At 44.1% G+C, this 20,680-nt stretch overlaps 1 protein-coding gene across 2 annotated transcripts in view; it reads right to left on the reverse strand.

Annotated features, from left to right (window-relative positions):
- Positions 1 to 20,680, reverse strand: part of STAG1 (stromal antigen 1) — a 161,500-nt gene that overhangs the window by 42,847 nt on the left and 97,973 nt on the right. For both annotated transcript variants that reach the window (XM_027650696.1, XM_027650697.1), the window contains exons 9-12: positions 17,873 to 17,946; positions 12,457 to 12,580; positions 6,652 to 6,750; positions 1,861 to 1,940 (exon numbers count right to left, since the gene is read on the reverse strand). In XM_027650696.1, the coding sequence (XP_027506497.1) occupies positions 1,861 to 1,940; positions 6,652 to 6,750; positions 12,457 to 12,580; positions 17,873 to 17,946 (377 nt within the window). The remainder of the gene's footprint in view (positions 1 to 1,860; positions 1,941 to 6,651; positions 6,751 to 12,456; positions 12,581 to 17,872; positions 17,947 to 20,680) is intronic.

Below are 20,680 nucleotides of genomic sequence, written 5' to 3' on the forward strand. Positions count from 1 at the left end.
GCCTGGGACAACCTGCTTCAGCCTCCTGGTCTGCTCCATGCCCAGGAGCAGATCTTTCCATGGGACACTCTGCACGCTCCTGCTGCAGGGCAGGAGGTGGCCTGGGAGGTGGGAAGGAATATTCCCAATTCCAGCTGCTGAAAGGGCCAGGCCAGGTGGATGAACTGTCTCAGCAATGGGAGAAGGCACAGAAATGCTCTGGATTTGGGCACCAGGTCACATACACCACCATGTGGGGACAGAGACCTGGCACTGAGCATCCCCAAAAACCAACACGCAGCCACTTCAGGGCTGAACGGGGGGGGGCAGTTGGAGTTCCAATAATGCTGACACAATAAACTGCCTTCCCTTGTACACTGCTCAGTGTCTGACTGCAGGCAGACTTCCCTTTCAACACCTAGAGCTGCATGTGATCATACCCTGCTGTGCTGCATGAAGGAGGATGAATGGTTTATTTTCTGTAATTATTTATTGACAAGAACAGGCCGCCTTTTACCTTTGTCTTGGGTAAAAGACTCAGCTGGGGCTTCTGCAGCTTCTGAGTTCAAGGCAGATTTTGTGTGAGTTTTCTGAAACTCAGAAAAACTCCCATTTCACAGCAGCATTCTTGAAAAATGCTGTGAACAATTATATTCCATCAATGACATAAAAATATCAAGCACTGTCACAATCGAGAGTGTTGCTTCCATCCTTGTTCACTCAGCATTCATCAGAAACGTTTCCTTAGCAGGACTCTACAAAGCTTGGCCTCACACTACAAACAAGTTTACTTGGTCACTGCCCACCAGGATTGCTCCAGACACCTTTTTGGAGTTCCTGCCTGTCAGAACATTGCCCTGTGCTCACCAGTGTGACCCAGACCCTTCTGGTGCTAAATGCATTTAGCTGTGCTTTCATCATGCAACCAGAGGACAAAAAAAGGTGCACTGGGTAATTTTTGTCCTTGAATCTTACTGTGTTCCTAAATGTTGCTAATAATGTAGAAAACAGGAGTGCTCTACATCTCATTTCTGATCATATTTGTTATATTTGCTTTAAAAATATGACAGTAAATGCCAGACTTCCTTTTTTCCTAATATTACAAGTCCAATCTCTGTAAAGCAGAGTGACTCATAAATAAAAAAAAGAAGCTCAGAGCTCTTTATTGAGAGGAAAAGCTACTGTAATCTTTCATCCAAATTCTGCATGTCCAAAAATGTTCTTCAAAGTAGAGCTACTGGGGATAAAGTATGAAGCAAAACTTCTGTGCATCTGTTTGTCAAACAGACCTCCTTTAGCACAGCTTTTGGTGGATAACCCCAAAAGCTGGGCAGTGCCCCTCCAGCAGCACGTCATGAGCCTGGGGGGACAGGCTGGGTCAGTCACACGTGAGAGGGTTTTGAGGTTGAATCTGTGCCTCAGGGAAGCCACTGCAGCCCTGCAAGGGAAAGCTGGAGGCCTGGAGGTCACCTTCTCCCAGGTGCCTCTCCTTCCAGCTGTGTCAGGTAACCCAGCAAATCTCCCCACGCTGGATCTTCACTGAGTTACTTTAGCAAACAGGACCCACAGACACTTGCTTTGGGGAGGACAGTCATTCTGCCCTTGGCAAAAGGCATAAATGCCCTTGGCATTCTTCCACAACAACGGAGGTACCAACAGCTCAACACAGTAAAACATTTTTATACTTTGCCTACTGTATTTCCATGAGACAGAATCTCTTATTTCAGCTTCCTGTCCCTATTGCCACATGTGCAGTTCAACTTCCTACAAAGGGTAAGGTAAGAAATTCCCTCCAACACACAAGCAAAGCAATCAGCCAATGGAATGCTGCTGGCCCAGGTGATTCCCCAGGGGAGCAGGGGGGTTTGGAGCAGTACTCACTGCAGGATGAGCGTCACTAATCGAATGGCTTCCACGGCCACGTCGTACTCCTTGTCCAGGGTCATGGACACAATGCGGTCCTGGAAGGGAATGTCATGTCAGGGACACAACACAAACGACCAGCTACCAGAGGCAGAACTCCAGAGATCACAGACAGTCAGTCTAGGGAGAAAGGTGTTTCAACTGGACACTGCCAAGGGAGCCCATCCAATGCCCACTGAGCACAGCGGAGTGCTCTGTGCTCAGGGAACAGGCAGGGACAGCTGCTCAGACTGCCCCGAGCCAGCTGTGCTCCCCAGCTACTGAGGAAGGACTCTGGAGTTAAGGCACTCTTCTGGGCTGGGTCAGCTGAACAGGTCTTCTCTGAAAAGGAATGTACTTGGGTTGGACAACAGCACAAAAATCGCCTCACTCCAATCCCCTGAAACCAAACCATTTCAGAGCAAGGAATGCTGCATTTCTGGAAATACTGTGAAGAAAATCACAACTGAATACTCACATTGCAAACTGCCTATAAAGTTGTGGCCTCTACACCAGGCTACATCCTAAGGGTTGAAGCTGAGCTCAAGAACTACTCTACAGATGTTCCCTAGGGAAGTAGGAAATTCCATGTTTTGACTTTCTATTTTCCTGTTCTCTTCCTAGTGGAGACAAGCATGCGACTTTGCAGTCCAATCTAATGATTTTATAACTTCGAGGACCCTGTCGTTATGAGAAGTCTCCTAAGGGTTTCTTTCTCCCTAGTTTCAGTTTGCTTACTGGCACAAAAATAGCTGTGATTGGTGTATGTTGTCCTTCCTATCTGGGGAGAATTTCTATCCAGCCATGAACATTCAGAGTGTCTTGATGCTCTTTGCTTGACTGATCAAGTTAATGAAAAGAAACTGGGCCAAATAAAACTTGATTTCTCTGGCTTAACTTGCTTCAGGAAGGTCTAGGTACTATATGACATTTTGGGATGGGAAAAAATAACAGTCAGGGACTGGAAAAGAAACAAGGGAAGGGTAAGGCAACAGCAGTGAAAATCACCAGAACAAATCAGGACAAATGAAAGGTTTTCACCTCTTTTCTATTCTATTCCAGGCATTTAAAGGCTGAAGGGGAGTATCAAGCAACTGATGCTTATTTCAGCAGAGAAATTCTGGATCAGTATGTGAAGAATGCACCATGGCTGTCCCAAGTGTCACCTCCCAACACCACCAGGGCTGCAGAGACACTTCTTGTCACTGTGACTGAACGGGCCTCTATCAACCACAGTAAGTTCCTGGGGAATTTGATACATTTAACTTTTATCCTGACAGTTTTAGAGACTGTGAGAAGTCCCCAAAGAGACTCAGTGAAACAACTTTCCAAACAGGAAATCTTGTGTATGCACAAGACAAAAAATTGCTGCCTAATTTTTCCTAAGGTCTTGGCCAAGGAACAGCAACCAATATAACATCAAGAGAAAGAGCAGCCAGAGATACTGATCTCACATGTTTCAGTGGAATTCCATGTATTCCCTCAAAGTGTATCTTACACTCCAGGATACCACAGGGAGGGAACCACCTGCATGCAAAGGAGTAAGCACACAGGTATAAAACTCCTTCTACATCCCTAAAAAAGCCTGGGAGGGAGGGGATCTTCTCTGTTGCCTGCAGAGCAGGAGGGACCCTCTGAGTCCTTGGGCACTTTGAAACCCACTGATGGAACATTTTCTTATCCAAAAAGGCCATTCTCTCAAACATCAGGCTTAAAATAAACAGTGTGGAAGTGTCATTTCTTGTTTTCTGCCTTGGTGTGCCACCAGCCAAGCACCAAGAGCCTCCCCAGAGAGACCTGCACACCAAATGCCTCTGCAGGTGTAACCTCTGTGCTTTAGGAAGTTGCTAAGTCCAGCTGCCCCATCTGCCTTTGCAGAGATTCCCTGTACCATGTACAGCTGCACAACAGGCACAGGCCTGTACTCAGAACTTGAAATATTAATTTTCAGTGCCTATGATGGTCAGTTTTCCACTCTGTATTAGGCTGTGAACAAGTCAGACTGAGGAGCAAATACAGATTTGCTCTTTCTGCCTCTCAGGCCATGGAGACAGCACTGTCCTGCACAGGGTCAGGGACGAGGGACAGGAATTCAAGGGCTGCACCTAAATCTCCTGGTGTCTTGGCTTTGGCACTGATGGCTTCAGTTAATGTCTGTATCAGAAAGGACTTCTTGATGGAAAACAAGTCTGCTCTTTGATGGACAACAGTTTTGTTGATGGACAAAGCTTATTTTCCAGCATATCACCAACAACTTTCCTTTGGCAAAGTGACACGAGCAGATCCTTGACACAGCTATCTGGAAGGTGGTGAAATATTAACACCCCAGCACAAGGTACTCTAGATCAAATTAATTTATTCTTTAAAGAGCCAGAAGACCTCTAGAGAGACTTCTCTTGACAGTTTGAATGGATTGAGCTGAACAGCAGCTGAAGTGTGCAGGTCGATTTAATTCTGATGAGGAAATATAAATAAGCAGCCATGGAACTGCAAATGGCATTCAGGTCAATTATTTTTCAAAGAGGTGGTGGTAGAGTTTGTGATGGCAAGACATTTAACTGATGTATCACAGCCTCAAAAAGCATTAATTTGAGACTTTGCTCCCTCCTGGTGCCAGAGGCCACATCCCTGTCAGCATAGCTGTAAATCCCAGGGCAGCTCTCGGGCCATGCCAGCTTTTGTTCTCTTGATGTGGCTGGGAACTGCAACTGAGAAATCATTGTGCTGAACAATGCTGTTCTCTAGGCTCACAGAGACTTGGAGCTCACCTTTTCTCTTATTTATTTCAGAATGATACAGACTTCTGTAGTAAAACCAGCTCCAATGGTACAGTGAGGATTCCAGACAGGGTTCCCCTCCCTCTGTTTTTGACAGCAATGAAAGTTCCTCGTGCCATCCCAAACCCAGCAGCAGTGCACAGGCTAACCCAGCTTCCCCTGGGAAAACTGTCTGCACTGGGAAAAGCCAGGAGGATGTATGTAGAGCTTTCATGTCCCCCCAGTTTTCTGGGCTACAATACTGAGTAACTGTTGCTCCCAGTGCCTCCAGTCTCCTGAAAAGGTTTGCTGGTGGACGGGATGGGTTCAGCCTCAGGGCAGCTCACAATTTCTGGGAGGCTGAGGGAGAAACATCCAGCACATTGTCTCGTAAAGAGAACCAGACAGAGAGACCACGAGAGCTTTTGTGGTCTATTTCAAAATCGATGGAATTACAGAAGGAGCAAATATAAACAAATCTAAATCTGCACAGAGAGAACAGGAAATCTGAAGGGTCCATTTTTCTGCTTGTCCTGAGATGATAAAGTAAACCAGACTTAGGGAGGCATTAGAGACATAGTCTGAGGTCTGAACCTGTTTGCCAGGGACTTTTCTGTAAGAGGAAGCTTTGGCTTTACTGCAGCAGTCCCAGAAACTGACTTTCCAAAATCAGAAAAATGCAGGCCCTCAGCTGATCTCACACAATGATCCAGTTACCTCTCCTGCTTTAAAGTCAACCACACCTAGTTCATTCCTATTTATTTAATCTGCCCTTAACAATCTTAAAATGACGGAGATTTTTAATAAAGAGTCTGCTCTGTTAAATAACTATCATTTTGGACAAAAAGCCTTCCTTAATCTTCAGACTTTACTGCAGTTTAAGCATCTTTTTTTCTCCATCTCAAGTGAATGTGGTAAAAGGTTGATTACTGTTATGTTTTTATAAATTATTTTTTTAGAAATTTTATAAATTTATAATGTTATAAATTATTTTTTCCATCCATTTTATTTCCATCCATGGAAGATGGAAAGTTGTCTATATTTTGTGCTTTCTAGATCAAACTGGGGGAGTTCGTAGCCACTGCAATGACAGACAAAACCAGTGAAGCAGTATAAAATACATGGGAGAGAAGTTTAAGTCTTGTATTTATGAGTATTTAAACCTCTACTTTTCTAAACAGAATTTATCATCAGCATTATAATCATGATTTAGAGCAAAATAAATGAGTCCTTCCTCGGGGGGCAGCCTTTCCCACAGCTCTGTGCTCTCCAGAACAGCAAGGAAACATGAGAGGTGCCAGCTGATGTGGTGAGAGCTTCCCTCTCACCAGGCATCCCAGAGGAGCAAGGACAGCACTTCCACACTCAGCTCTCCAGACACTCCACTTGGCAAATGAAGCAGACATGCCACAAAAGGAATTAACAGCCACAGTCTCAGCCAGATATTAAGCAAAAAGTTTGTGCTGATGAAAACCCGTGAGCTGTTCCTCCAGCACTTCTCTCCTGAACAGGACAGCTATGCCCAGGGGGCTGTCTGGAAGCACAGGGTAAACTCCACTTCTCCACTGTTTGGAGGACTGGGATGCAGTTCCAAGTGTGCCTCCTTTCAAACACCACCACATATTGAGCTAAAAAGCTGTGGAACAACCAATCTTTTGTTATAGGTTGTTACTTTCTGATATATTTTAGGTTGTGTAAGTACATGTCCTTAAAATTCAATAAATCTAAATTTAAGTAAGTACAGGCAGATTGATTAAGGACAATATATAAGCTATCAGTAATACAAACAGATAAATAATCATCCTGGCCAAGTCTGACAAATCTCACAGGATAAAAACTGTAAAATGGATTTGGCTTCATCTCAGCACTCAGTAATACAGTTTTGCTAGTGCAGGTACAAGCCTTGCCACAAAGGAGTTTATTTTTGCATTTAATAGACATGACTCAAAGACCACAACAGGATGAGGACACTTTTACTTTCTGTACTCCTTCCAAAAATTGTATTTCCTCTTACCTTGAATCTATTAGTGAACAGCTCCAGTTTGGGAAACAACTCTCTGTTGGTGTACAAACTCTGAAGAGCTTTCAGACACTTCAACCTCACTTCACCTTGCTAAACAAAACACAGCAAGATTAGCTGATAGAATACACTCATCAAATGCACATGAATATTAAAGAACATCATAGTGTAATTTGTTTAACAGACATTTAAAATTGTATGCAAATGCATGACCAAAGCCAACCTGCAATTCAGCTTAATCCAAGAACTTCCTCCCTATCTGCATATGGAAAGAATTTAATGTGCCTTCACTTACATACCAGTTACTGCTTCCCTTTCAAGTAACTCCACAAAAAGACAAAGGGAGCAGCAAGCAAACACAAACTGAAGATGTCCAGTCTGCAGGGCTTGGTGCAGTGGGGCTGTTTGTCTTCAGGAAAGAGATCCAGGTACCTCGGGGCTGATACCTGCTGTTTGCAATCAATGCTCAAAATGACTGAGCATGGGCTGAGCAACTTCACCATCTCCCAGGGCAGGGCTACAGGGAATGCACCCTGGATTTGTTTCCTGGAAGTTCTACAGCCCCATGTCTCAGCACAGGACAGCACAGGTTGGAGGATGAAGAGGCTTGAGCGCCCCTCCAGTGGCAGATCATGCCCAGCTGCTCCTCAGGTGGGACTGCTCTGATCTGCTGGGCTGCAGGCAGCAAACATGGGGATCCCACACAGGGCCTACGGATCCAGGCTTTTCTCCTACAGGAACACCCCTGATGAAGGGAAGGGCTGGATCCCCTGTGCTGCAGGTCCACAACTTCACTCAACTGCACGGTCCAAGCAAACTAGGGATTCTTTTTGGAAAATATTTGTAGATAGCAAAAAGGTTATAAACACAAATCTACTCAAATTCCATCTGCAGAGTTCACTGCAGTGTGCACTTACTGTTATGAAAGTGAAGACACTACCAAGTCGAAGGCCTTTAGCTGCTCAAGAGCTAAAACTAATTATTGAACTTCATAAATAAAGCTCCATACCCAAAGGGCTTCATTTCTAAATTTGTCTATTCTATAATCAGGTCTGTATTTTAAAAATCCTCAAGCTAAAACCTGAAAGAACATTCAGAGACTGACATAAAAACAGAAGATAAAAAAATCCTTATTTTTAAGTTTTTTAAAGCTTCTTTCCTCCTTCACACCTATTTCAAAAATGGAAATAGAAGATAAAAGCAGCACAGAAGTTGGATTTTCAGAACTTCCATGAGAACTATTGTTCCTGAGAAATCATCTCTTTACATCCCTGAGGAGTCTCTGAGCAGTCATGCTCTCTTCCTGGGATCTTTCTGACTACCACTGCAGAGAAAGTCAATGAGATGAAAGATATGTTTAAAAGGATCTAGCATTAAGATCTTTCAAGGTACAGGAAATAACTTCCTTGAAAAAAAGTTCTATATGGATGTGATCCAGTGCCACAAAAGCACAGAGAAGTGCTGCTTGCCATCATCTCGGTGGTGCCTGTGCTGCAGTGCCAGAAATGGTGTCCCCTCTGCTGTGTGCTGATCCCCTCACAGGACTGGGAGCCTCTCTTGGCCTCAGCTTACTGAGCCCCAGAGGGTCAGGAGCAGGTTATTCTGGCATGTGATGAGCACTCCAAAGCTGCACTGGGGCAGCAGGTTCAGTTCCAGCTCCCTGAAGGCTGTCCCCACTGTGAGCAGAGGGCCGGGGACCCAAAATGCAAAACTCAAAACCCGGTGCCCACAGCAGAGCCCCAGGGCCTGTGCAGGAAAGGTTCAGGCTGCCCATGGAGCCCAAAGCCCTCAGGGATCAACAGTCCCAGAGCTCAGTCCAGGCCTAACAGTGAGGGTCTCTGTAATGCCTAAGAGAGCAAATCGAGCCCAGTAGGTTGGAAGCACATCCAGACCTTGGGTCCCTGTGTGCCCTGCCAGGAGACTCCAGCCAGGGGCTGCCAGAAGTGTCCTGGCACAGGGCACTGTCCTGGCACAGGGCACTGTCCTGCCACTCCCCACGCCCGAGGCACCGCAGGAGCAGGGGAGGAGGAAAGAAAGGTTTGTCACACCTGGTCCCTCTGGCTGAGAGAGGGACCAGCAGACACAGAGGCACTCCCCGAAAAATGACTGCCCTTCCTGGTAGGAGAATGAGAGAAGGAGGACTCTCTCTGATAGCCTAAAGGTCTGGTTTTTAAACTGCTGGTCAAGGATGGAATCCACCTCTTTGGAGCGAGAAGAGCCCCTGCACATGAGTTTGTTAATCCTGTTAGGAAGGATTTAAAGTCAGTGGAGATCAGGGACAGGAATGCCCTGGGAAGCCTAAACAGCAATGACCTGCACAAGGAGCAAAGAAAGGCAGGAGTGAAGGTGGATACACTAAGCCCAGAATGGAGGAGCAGCCATGTGCCACAGAGCAGCACCAGGCCAGACACAAGAGGTTCATTGGTAACTATGAGAATCATCCAAGGACCAGGAGCTTTAACACCCAAACACCTTCTAGTGAGGAAGGACGTGGGTGGGAATGCTGAGTTAGGGTGATTCCAAAGAAACTCAGGCCAGCAGGAGGGACAGGAAAAGACTTAGTAAACTAGGAGATGAACTTAATAATTAATTAGGAGGTTGAGCACAAGAGGAACATCTGCTTCAGAGGAGCCTGGGTTCAGCCTCTTCACAGGGATAGACAATAAGCAAAGCAGAGGAATGCAAAGAAGGAAAACGTGGGTTTGGATGTGTTAGGAACTGGTTTAAGAACCAGGACTGTCTTGGTATCTAGAGACACAATTACGGTTTCAAAACACTTCCAGGCATCAATGAGGCAGAAGAAAATTAAGACTGAACAAACTGATTTAACACTTTTTTTTAAAGAGGTTTTTTTAATGCAATTATATTATAGTTGATAAACATTTAATTTATGCTTCCACATATGTGGGAATGAAAAAAAAGCTTAAAAGGAGAGAAAGGCAGACCTTGAAACCCACATTCAAATGAGAATCTACAAAACCCAAAAAGCCCTATAGACATTTGTCTGAAATCTGGGAAAGAGACAGGATTAACATACAAAACCTAAGGATTTCCCAAATTAGAGAACCAAACTTCTGTGTTCTCTGTGGTTTCATTTGTATGTCTTCTGGAGTAGAATATGAAACTGCTCAGCAATGTCCTGCACTGCTGCCTCCTCTCCTTTTTGTAGCACCAACTTCCAGAGAAGGTGATCATTTTGGGGTGCCTGCTGTTCATGTGAAATGCAATACCTTATGGCTACTGCCTCTGCCTTCATTTTTCAATATTTTAAATACCAATCATAGCAAAAATTGTCTCCTGATCAAAGCCAAGCAAAATCAAGGAACTTGGCTACAAGCTGGCAAGTTTTTCAGGCAGTGCCAATGAAAACCAGGTTGTTAAGGGATCTTGTACTTCTGGATGGTTTGCCTTTTTAATTGGTTCTTATTCTATCTTCTTCCAATCTATTCTTCCCATTGCACCTTCCTCCTCCTTTCTGTGCCTCCCCAAATGTCTCTTTCTCTCCATTCTCTCCCTTTTCATGCTTTGACACGTGGCTCACCTGCCTCAGACTCTTCCCATTGCACCCACAATCTGTCTCACTCTACACATCAAATATACACTGCAGCAATAAAAAATATCACCTATCACATATACCTTCACATTAAACAGATTAACCAGTGATTTAAAGACTTAAAACCCCAAGGCACTTCTGAGGCCTGCAATGACAAATACTCCAGAGCAGCCTGACAAAATTCCTCTGTGCCTGGTCCAGATGGGCCATTTTTTTACCATAACACCATAATTTAAAATTTCTCTGGTGAAGGAACATGAAGGAACATGTCGATTTTTAAAAAGCTGAGGTATAAACATATGTCAAGGCTGCAGGCAGATGACTAGACCCTGGCCTGAGGTTAAACTAACTGAAGAGGATGTGAGAAAGTATTGGACATGACATGAGAAATCTCTGGATGTGACAGATAAGGGTGTGGGAAGCTGACACCAGTCAGAGACAGCGCCGTGAGGAATGGCTGCATTTCACAGATGGTTAAAGGAGGGATGGGAGAGATGGATGGACTTCACAGACACTGCAAGGGGCTGAGAGCTGCCAACTACAACCCTGACTACATTCTGCAAGTGCTGCTTTGTGGAAATGTTCTGCAAGGTTCAGGATGTGCTCCCAGAAATGCACTGCAATTATTCAAGGGAGAATGTATTTTAAATTATAAGTCCCAGTAAAAAATGAAGCCCTCCAGCACATGTAAAATGCTAATGCTCCCCTCTGAGCTGCCCTCCTCACTGATTTATCTTCCCTCCTGGAGCATGGCACCAGTGAGGCACACAATGGTACCAAGGGGGCACAGCTGGAGTAGTAGCTCTGCCTCCATGCCCTGGGATGGCCGTGTTCCCATGTCCAAGCTTTCCTGACACACAAGGTTGTGTCTCTGGACTCCACACTGCTCGGGGTCCAGTGCAGCACTGAGCAGGATCTTCCTCCTGCTCAACTTCTTACAATGAGATCTAATATAAAAGTTTGGAGAAAGTTTGTAAAGTAACAGCTCGAGAACTTCACGTTTAGAGAGGAAGAAATCCCATGTCCAGTCTCTAGAGCATAGAGGATACTCTTAACAAGGAAATTGCTCATCCAAATCAAGGCAGAATGCAGATCCCTGTCAGCTGTAGCTGCAAGAACCAGCAGCAGCCATCTTCTTCCACTTGTGAAAGCTCTTCTAACTGATCTTGTTCAGACTTCTTCAGCTGGACTTGAGGATCTTTATGTGTCCCTTCCAACCCAGAATATTCTGTGATTCAGCAAACAAGTGACCAAGTCATATCCTCTGTGTTAATATGATGTTTGAAGTTATTGAAAAATCCTCTTTTTAAAGAATCAGCTGTTAGATATCAGTTATGTAAGTCATCAGAATGAACTCGAAAACTTTTGATTTCTTCCACCAGTGCTTCTAGAAGAAGAGAATGGTCTGAATCAGGATGCTGGAATTCAGTGAGCATTTCAACAGCACAGGTAGGTCTCCTTTGTTTTCCTTGGATAATGTTAGCAAAGAGTTTAGAGCAAAACAAGTGTTTCTAGAGGTTTTGGTGGGAGTAGGAGGACAGCCAGTCCCACTTCTGCCTGGTATACAAATCCCCCTCAGTCAGAGTGCAAAGCCCTGCTCCACCAGTGTTCAGAAGGGGCTACTCCTGCTGCAGGACCTGGGTGGGTCTCAGAGCTGCTCCCACCCCACAGAGTGTGCTGTGGGTGCCATCAGCACTGAGAGCTGTGCTGACACAGAAAAGCCCCTCTGGATACAAATCCTTTTGCCTCCACCTGGCGTTTCAACAAGTTTTTGAAGAAAAAGCTAAAGGGAACCTTGAAAAGATTCTTCAAGGGAAAGTGAATTGATGAGAACTCCACTGGTTGTGGAGCCAGTGGTGTCTGTTGGGGATCCAGAGATGTTCTTGCCCCTAATCTTTGGGCAATGTAAATGGAAGACATGTGGAAATCTCTGTTCCATCCTGCTTCAGACAGAGGTTCTCAGGGGTGGCCCAAGGAGGCTTCTCTTTCTCTTGTAATCAGAAGAAAGGCATCATGGAAACATATCTACCAACATGTTCCATCAGAGCCTGAGAACACCAACAGCAGAGGAACCAAGGCAGCCTGGGAGTGCTACATCCCAGTGTAAGCACATCCCTAGAGACAGCCTGGTTTAAAGGGAGCAGGTTAGAAAACAGAACAATCTCTTTGTAAGCCAAGGACGAATCACAAAGCATGGCCTGGGCAGTAATATAAGTAACACAAGGGCAGGAATACACAATACTTACCCTGTCGTGTAGTGTCCAGCCAACATATTTTAAATAACTATCATTCAGGAAGGCATCACTGTACATTTTCATCCAGACTCCAATTTCTTCAATACAGACAGCTCTAATCTCAGCAATAGCATCACTACCAAGGAAAAAAGGACAGAACAAGTATGAACCAGAGTACAGAACATTTACTTCTCATTCCCCTTGCCCTATCTGTAAGACTTTGCTCTTACTTTTGATGAGCCTCACTAGGTAAGACCTGTCACTGTTCCCACTGCCATCTCACTGATTTTCTGTTCCTTTGTCCCTGAACTCACTGATCTAATAATTTCAGTATTTCTATATTCTGATATGATATTTCCACTATGTAAAACAATTCTCACCCTAGTTTGCTTCAGAGTCTATTACACCATTTTTGACCTCTCTCTTTTCAAAGAGAATTATGATCCAAGCTACAGACCTCCTCTGGACAATTGTTTCTGAAACCATGTCCCTGACATTTGCTTTGCAGCCCTGGCTGTCTCCAGCTCGAGGTGCAGAACCACTGCAAAGTGGGAAAAGTTATTTGGTTTAACCAAAGGCACCTGCCAGAGGAGCAGAATGGAGTTAGGTACATAAACAGATCTTGTTTCATGCCCTACATGAAAGCCCTACTCCAAACCCCAGGGGAATATTTGCACTTCAACATTGGTTTCCTCCAGTTTTCTTGCTTTTCTCCTACATTTGACTGTGGTAAGTGATGGGAGAGGCAGAGACACATCTCAGGCAGACTCAGCAGCTGCTCCCTGAGGAGGGGCAGCAGGAAAGTGTCTGGAGAGATCACCAGAGAGCTGAGGGATGGACAGGATTTTCATGTGATTGGCACTCTGTGCCTGCCTGACCCAGAGCAAGGCACAGCCACTAATCAGGAACGACGGCTCAACAACGGGAAAGGGACTGGGGCCATCTGGCCCTTCAGTCATCTCAGCTCTGAGACATCTGCTACTGTGAGAAAGCACTTGTGCCACTCCAGCTGGCACTGCTTCACAGCTCCAAACTTCAGCTGCAATAAAAGAGGAACAGAAAGAGCTGCTGCACAGAAGAAGGGAATGCCTGGTGCTTAACAAACACTGCACTTGCTTGTAATTGAGATTCTTGTTCTGTATTTTTATTAAAAAAATCTTCTTGGAAAAGTAATAAACATCAATTTAATTCTAAAGCAGACCAACAGAGCCCCAAAATGAAATTCAATTTACAGGAAAAAAAGAAAGAGAGAAATTCCAAGCTCCAAGTAAGAGAATAATTGCAAAATAAGAGAAAATGTATTTTTCCTAAAGTCTTCAATTTTACAGAATATAAATAAAATACACTCACTCTTATGGTCAAGACACTTCTTGCACAAGTTCACACACCCAAAGCAGTGTAACAAAGCCATGATCACTCCATAATGGAACTGCCCATGTACTTCCACCTCCGGCTGCTCCACCTCCCTCGGTGCCATTGACCTTCCAGACTCTGAGGTGACACCCACAGCTCCACAGGAGTCACAGTGTCACACAGGGCCAGATGGGAAACCTCTACAGGAATTCTAAACTCTAGGGAGGAAACTGTGCTGATGGACCAGCACAAAGCAGGCATTTGCTGCAGGAACGGGAGGGAAACTCTGGGGAATGTCCCCGACCACTGCCAGCCCTCCCTGCCCACGAGACACACACCGACTTCAGAACTCCCAAACACAGCCCCTGCAGCTGCTCTGACAAACCCCCTGAAGGCTCTCCAACCTCAGAACCAGGGCAGGTGTCCACCCACAGTGCAGACAAACCACAGGATGGGCATTTCTCATACAGGCTGAGAAGTGTAAGGACAGTTGTGCTAAAATATCACATTCGAGGGTTAGCAATTGCATTCGTTATGGGGAATGCAGCACAATGGAGACAAGCCTGAATTAAAACCATGAATATATTCATATATATATATTTAACTGTGTACTGCTTTATACTAAACTAGATTAGCCATTCCCTTGTACGGAATTACTTTACAACTATTTTAAAAGCAAGAATGCAAGACTTACAGCACAGTCTAAAGGACTGGCCTGTGTGCATCAAGAAAAAAGGGCAGCCACAACAACACAAAGGAGCCACAAAGGCATTTCCACGAGGGGATGACAGCCCAGGGCCTCACATCCAAGTAGGGTATTTCACCACCTTAGAAATTTACTGACTGTGAAGAATTTTGGAAGGATTTAATGGCAATCCCAAAAAGAACCCAAATGTCAACAACTATTTAATCATGCAGCACAGCCAGCCAAAAATGAGGAGAAACAATGTTTTCTGTAAGCATGCACTCAATCTTCCCTAGGCAGACAGGGAAAAACTGCTTCTTGATTGAAAAGCTTCTCTGGGGTCCCCAGGCACTATGGACAGACACTCACTCCAACCTGCTAATTTAAAAGAAAAAAAAAAGGCTATTCCACTGATTGAAAGATTTTAGTATAATAAAAATGTAACACCTTCAGTATAATTGAAGAGGGGAAAGAATCATGAATAAGGCATGTGGGACTAGCAAACACACTCAAGTTGCTGAAGAGGCAGAACTTGTGTGACACCCTTTCCCACCCCACCAGCATCTCCCAGGTAACTCTCACCAATTCAAATCCTTCGTGTCCTTTCAGGAATCACTAACACAGACTCCATGCCCATACAATGCTGTATCAAAAACAATACAGCCCAAAAACCTTTATACTTTTGCTGTGCATTAGATAATTCCTTGTCATTAAACTCTAATTCTTCTAATCTTTACACAGTTCAATACAGTTTAGCTCCTGGTCATAGTTCCTACTCTTGGTAAAGAGATCCCCCGTGATGCAACTTCCTCAAAGACAGAACAGAGGGTGCCTCACCTGCCTGAGGCTTTCTGAGAGCTGGAATCCCAAATTCCCACTCACCCAAGGGACAGGGAATGCTGCAGCTCTACAATAACATACCACTGCCAGTTGAACCCCAACTGGGCCTGTCTCTTGGGCTGCTCAGCAGTTTGTAAACTTTTTGAGGATGCAATTATGAGGAGAACTGGACAAAAATGTCTTTTCTACCTTTTTTTCTGGACTCCATAAAGACATAAAAAACAGAATACATTTTCCTGTCACCTAGGAGATATGTTTCACTTCCTTTGGATAACACATTTAGGGTGGAGGGAAACGGATTTTTCTCTGGTTTGGTTTGGGTTTTCATTTCCCTGTGCTGGCTGGTTTTTGCTTCCTCACAAGACTGCCATCCAATATCCCCTCTAGTTTATGCTCATGCAACCCTCTGGTTTCCCAGAGTGCAATTCCCATGTAACTTGTCACCAGCCTCCTATTTACTCAGCAGGAGGGAAAGCAACACCTTGGAAGGAGACAAGTATCTTCCCCATAAAAACAGAATGCCATCTAGATTTTGCCAGTTTTACCTTTACTGTCAGTCCTGTCCAAACATTTCAGTTCAGTGCCCTGCAGAAACCCCACACCCACTGTGTCCCTCAGGCCCAGGACCCCCATTCTGCTCTGCCAGAAGCCAAAATTGTCCCAGTTCTGTTTTGGGGGACAGTCACATCTGGAGGAAAAGCTCTGTGAACACTGAAAACAGAAGGATATTACGAAGTAGGACTGTAATCAGAATTCTTCCCATCACCATCTCTGCTGCTTTACGGTCAACATGAGCTCAGCACCTTGACCCTGAATTTACTCTCACGTCTTCCTTTTGATGCTCTCAGTTTTAGATTAAAAATAAAATTAATGGACAACCAAATATGTCATAAACCAGCACAGAAATACTGAGAAAAAGTGATTCAGGAACAAGATAAGGAAATATGCAATGAGGTGAGGACATTTCTTGCGTGTTTATCAGGAATATCTCAATTGCTGTTAACACTAGACTAGCATTACACCTAGAAAACTGTTTAGCTATTTCTGCAAGTCTTTTTTTTTTCTTTAATGAGAGAAGCAAGCATTGGAATCTTCCAGTACATTTGAAGAAAGAACAGCAGTAGGAAGACATTCTGAATGAAAGAGTTCTGGGGGTTTTGTTTAGATCAAGGACTTGTAATTTAAGTTACAAAGGTCCCTAGGCATGAATCACTGTGGCTGAGGCTGAATCCCATTATGGGACAGGATTTATTCTCTGGGAGTAATTAAAATAACATTCTTTTGAAATCATTACCACCCGGTCTAAGGACTGTAAAATCATGTCAAGTTTATAAAACATTTGAACTGTTTGAGAGAAGGAATGCTTAAGAAATTATGAAAGCAGATAATAGTTTGAAATGCTTTCCATTTTTATCCCCCCAGGCCTGGGAGGACAAAACCAGCCTGCAGACCATAACAGGTAGAGTCTTTTCCCAACCCCATACAAGAGCATGAACTACTAGGAAAATATTTTCAAGTGACTTCTTGTTTGATATAATATGCTGAATTCTGAGGGGACAGAAATGGGAACACTCTTAGGGTTTAATTTCTTCAGCTTTTTTACCTCCCTGCCATGGAAGCTGCTTTCCTAAGGAAACAGTGAGTGCTCTGCTGACCCCACATGCTCCTTTACCTGCTGGCCCTACACCCACCCTTCTGTTGCCAGGCAGCTCAAGGCTTACTGACCATAAACTACAACCTTCCCTTCCAGACCAGGCTGGGTACTGAAGATCCAAGCTCCAGCTCCACGGGGCACACTCATATATTTCTCAGCACAAACCTGTCCAGCTTTCCTGCTTGTTTTTCTCCATATTTACAATCACCCCTCTGCCCAACTGAACTATGGGCTCCTCACCACCTTCTAACCCTCTGCTCATACACCCTTTCTTGCTTTCTGCCATTTTTCTAAAAGATTTCAGAAATTCTAAACCTTTAAATCAGAATTTAAAACTGAAAGGTTAATTGCATAGTTTAGTATCCTTGAATTTTATCTTCTGACTTCAGTAAGTCAATTAACATTTAAAGAGCTGGTTGCACTAAGGTGCTGCAGATGCTCTGAGGCATCTTGTGATGTAAAACTACCCTAAATCTATTTTAAAAGACTTCTGCTCTCTGACAAGTCATATTCCCAATCTGCTTCACATCCAAGCCATACAAAAGGCCAGGAAGGCTAAAGACACTCAGCAGCCAAGATATGCAGTGATCATTTGATGATTCTTAAGGTATGTCCAGCCTGAGCTCCCACCCTGGACAACTCTTCTTTTCAAATCACAGTCATTCAAAGCCCACATTCCCACAGCTCTTTAAAGCCATTTTACTGAATCAGAACAAAGTTGTGTGGATGGGCTCTATTGTGGAATTAAGAGGGGGTTACACTTAATATGTTCTTCCACAACTTTGAGTGTTTTTCATAGTGCTTTTGTGGTATCTACAATATTACAGCACAAGAGAATCAGCACAGAAACTGCCCCTGCCATTTGTTATGGCTGTACTTTGTTAGCATTTCCTTACCGGTATCTATGAACAAATATACCCTTAAAAATAGAGTTCATCATATTCTCGATTTCGTCTTGGTTTTCTTGTAGCTGCAAAAAACAAAACAAAACAAATAAATAAAATCCCATTGCTTGTTATAATTTCATATTCTACAATTCCTGGTTGGGAAACATTGGAAGACCACAGAAGAGCACCTTAGAGGAATCTCCATTTCTGCTTTTCCAGCAAGTGCCTGTACTGTGTGCATATACATATAAATATTTACTTTTACACACGCAAAGTCTCAATGGAAGAAAATCAACATTCACTACAAACATTAATGCAGTTTCAGATTAGGCCTTTGAAGTGATCACCAATTTTTGCTACTGAAGACAAGACAAGCAGAGACATGTTCAGTAATGTCAGCAGTGCTGTGTCCACAGTGAGACAGAGCTGAGACAGCTGCAAAGATTAATTTGGACAAAATTAATGCTCAGTTTAGAGAAAGTAGCTGAAGATGTTCTCAATCTTAAGTCTGACTGTCAGATGTTTCAAACTTCAGCACCCAGGGTAATGGGGTTTCAGAACCAGGACACTTTCCAGAATTGGAGCACATGTGACATCCAGGCCTTAGGCTGCAAAAAGCCAAACCAAACCCAAAGCCCAATCCCAAATGAGAAAGATGTTTTATAAATATGAGTGGTTTTTAAAAAAACTTTATATTTCCTACATAATATGGGCATGTTTTGCAAGTACTACTGGAAACTCACCTTGTGCCAATGAATATGTTAACACAACTTGGAATTAATTACAGCATTCTCATACTGTCAGCTTTTGTACTACACTAAGTAAGTATGACTTAATTACACCTAAATGCATCTTTTTTAATAAGATGGCACCAATTTTATACACTCAGCTCTAGAAGCAGCCCTGCTCCCACATCCAGAGCCATCATTCTTCCATGAGGTGTTCCTTTTGTCCAAGCAGGGCCCCATGATGTGGGAATGGAAATGTGCCCATATTCTCAGCACAAAAACCACAACAGAGCCTTGCTAGAACAGAGTGCACATATGTATAAAATAATGAAACCTGGATAATTGTGGGTGTGCATATTTAACAGATAAAATATTTCACAGCCAGAGGCAGCTTCTTTGACTTCCTGAATGGCAGGAGCTCATAAACACTTTCACCCAGGGGCTTATGTTTTTCAAGCCTTGTTTATAAATATTTCTACAGTATCTTCCAGGTAAGAGCATAAGTAGCTTGCAGAAATCAGTCAATGAAGCCTCCCAGTTTCCTAAAATGTAAGGAGGTGCTGTCTCCATTTTGCACATGGGGAAAACAAGGCATGAAGTGTTCTTGACTGAATTGCCAAAAACCTGCCAAAGAAACAAATTCCACAGTAAAAGGGATTCTGTACAAGGGGTAAAGCTGATGCCCCCCAGCTCTGTGTACACCACAGGGCTCTACACAAAACAAGCATATCTAGACACAGCTTCTGGGAACAGCCCTGCTTTCAGCATCAGCTCAACCCAAATATGCACAGACTAACTGCTTGCTCAAGAATTCATAACCCAAAGGGGAGCTTGAATTTCTAATCACTCCTCCATTGGGTGACTCTGCAGGCAGGTGAACATCCACGGGAACATGGGGGTAGAGGCACAGGGTGTGCAGTAAAATGGGGATGGGAATGAACCAAGGAGCCTCAGGAGGCTTTCTGAGAAACTACCCTGGCCCTGACAGGGAAAGGGGAGCTCCTGCAGAACTTGGGCAGGAATCATTGGGATGTGAACACAGCACAGAACAGAGGTAGGACAGGCTGGGCTTCCTGAGCCATGAGACAGTTGAGATGATGAAGATGACATTAGTTTGAGAGCAAAATGAAGCAGCACAGATGAAGGGACAGCATGGATGGCTTCCTCCCTCTTCTGCCCAGAATTCACAGCTCACTATCAATGCAATTCATCTGGTCCAGGTCTCCAGGTGTTGGGGCAGAGCTGGTGTAGAAGCAGAATCAGCCATTCAGTAGGTCCATGTGAGCTCCCTTCTACCTCTGTGTACTAACATTTAAAGGATACAATTCCCAGATGTATTTTAGATTCAGTAATGAATTTTCTCTGAAACTGTAATTGCTTTTTACACTCTCAGCTTTTCTAGCTCATGTACTTGAATCTGAGTGCTTAACTTCAGGCATCTTGAGAGAACATCTGTGTCTTGGGATTCCTGCTCTTACCAACGCAAAAGTGATTTAACACTCAGCACTCCTGAACCTAAGTGAGGAATGAGGGAAACACTCTCTTGTTGACTCTGCAGGCAGTTTCAGAAGCTCAAAAAGACATGTATGACAAGCAGGAGATCTGAATTCCTGGCAGCAGCTACAACACAACTTGCTCCAGAAATCCCCCAGCTGAGCTGAGAGGGCCCCTGACAAGGCAGAGCCCCACACGGGCTCCCCATCAGTGAGCAGGGGGTGACAGGGCAAGGGACACTCAGCCACTGCTCCATCCCCTCTGCCTCACACTCATCTGCCACACTCAGCCTGGCAGCTGTCCCTCTGGCACTCGAGGAAGATAAGCACGTGTGGATGTGCTTAGGAGGGTTTATTATGATGGCACTTCATCAAAAGAATCGTCTAACAAAGTGCCAGCACAGAATATCCTGTAAATTCAGCACAGTTAAACCCTGGGAATACACAGCATTATGTCAGGAACTGCAATACAAACTCTGTTCCAGCTATTTTGCTTTTCAAAATGCTTTAAAGCTGGCATTGAATTTGATATTTCATTTAAAATGTTTCTCTTGCATGGAAAGATTGTTCTTACTTTGTGCCTTAATGCATGATTT

Source organism: Corapipo altera, unplaced genomic scaffold, assembly GCF_003945725.1.
Source record: "Corapipo altera isolate COAL_440 unplaced genomic scaffold, ASM394572v1 54, whole genome shotgun sequence".
NCBI lineage: Eukaryota > Metazoa > Chordata > Aves > Passeriformes > Pipridae > Corapipo > Corapipo altera.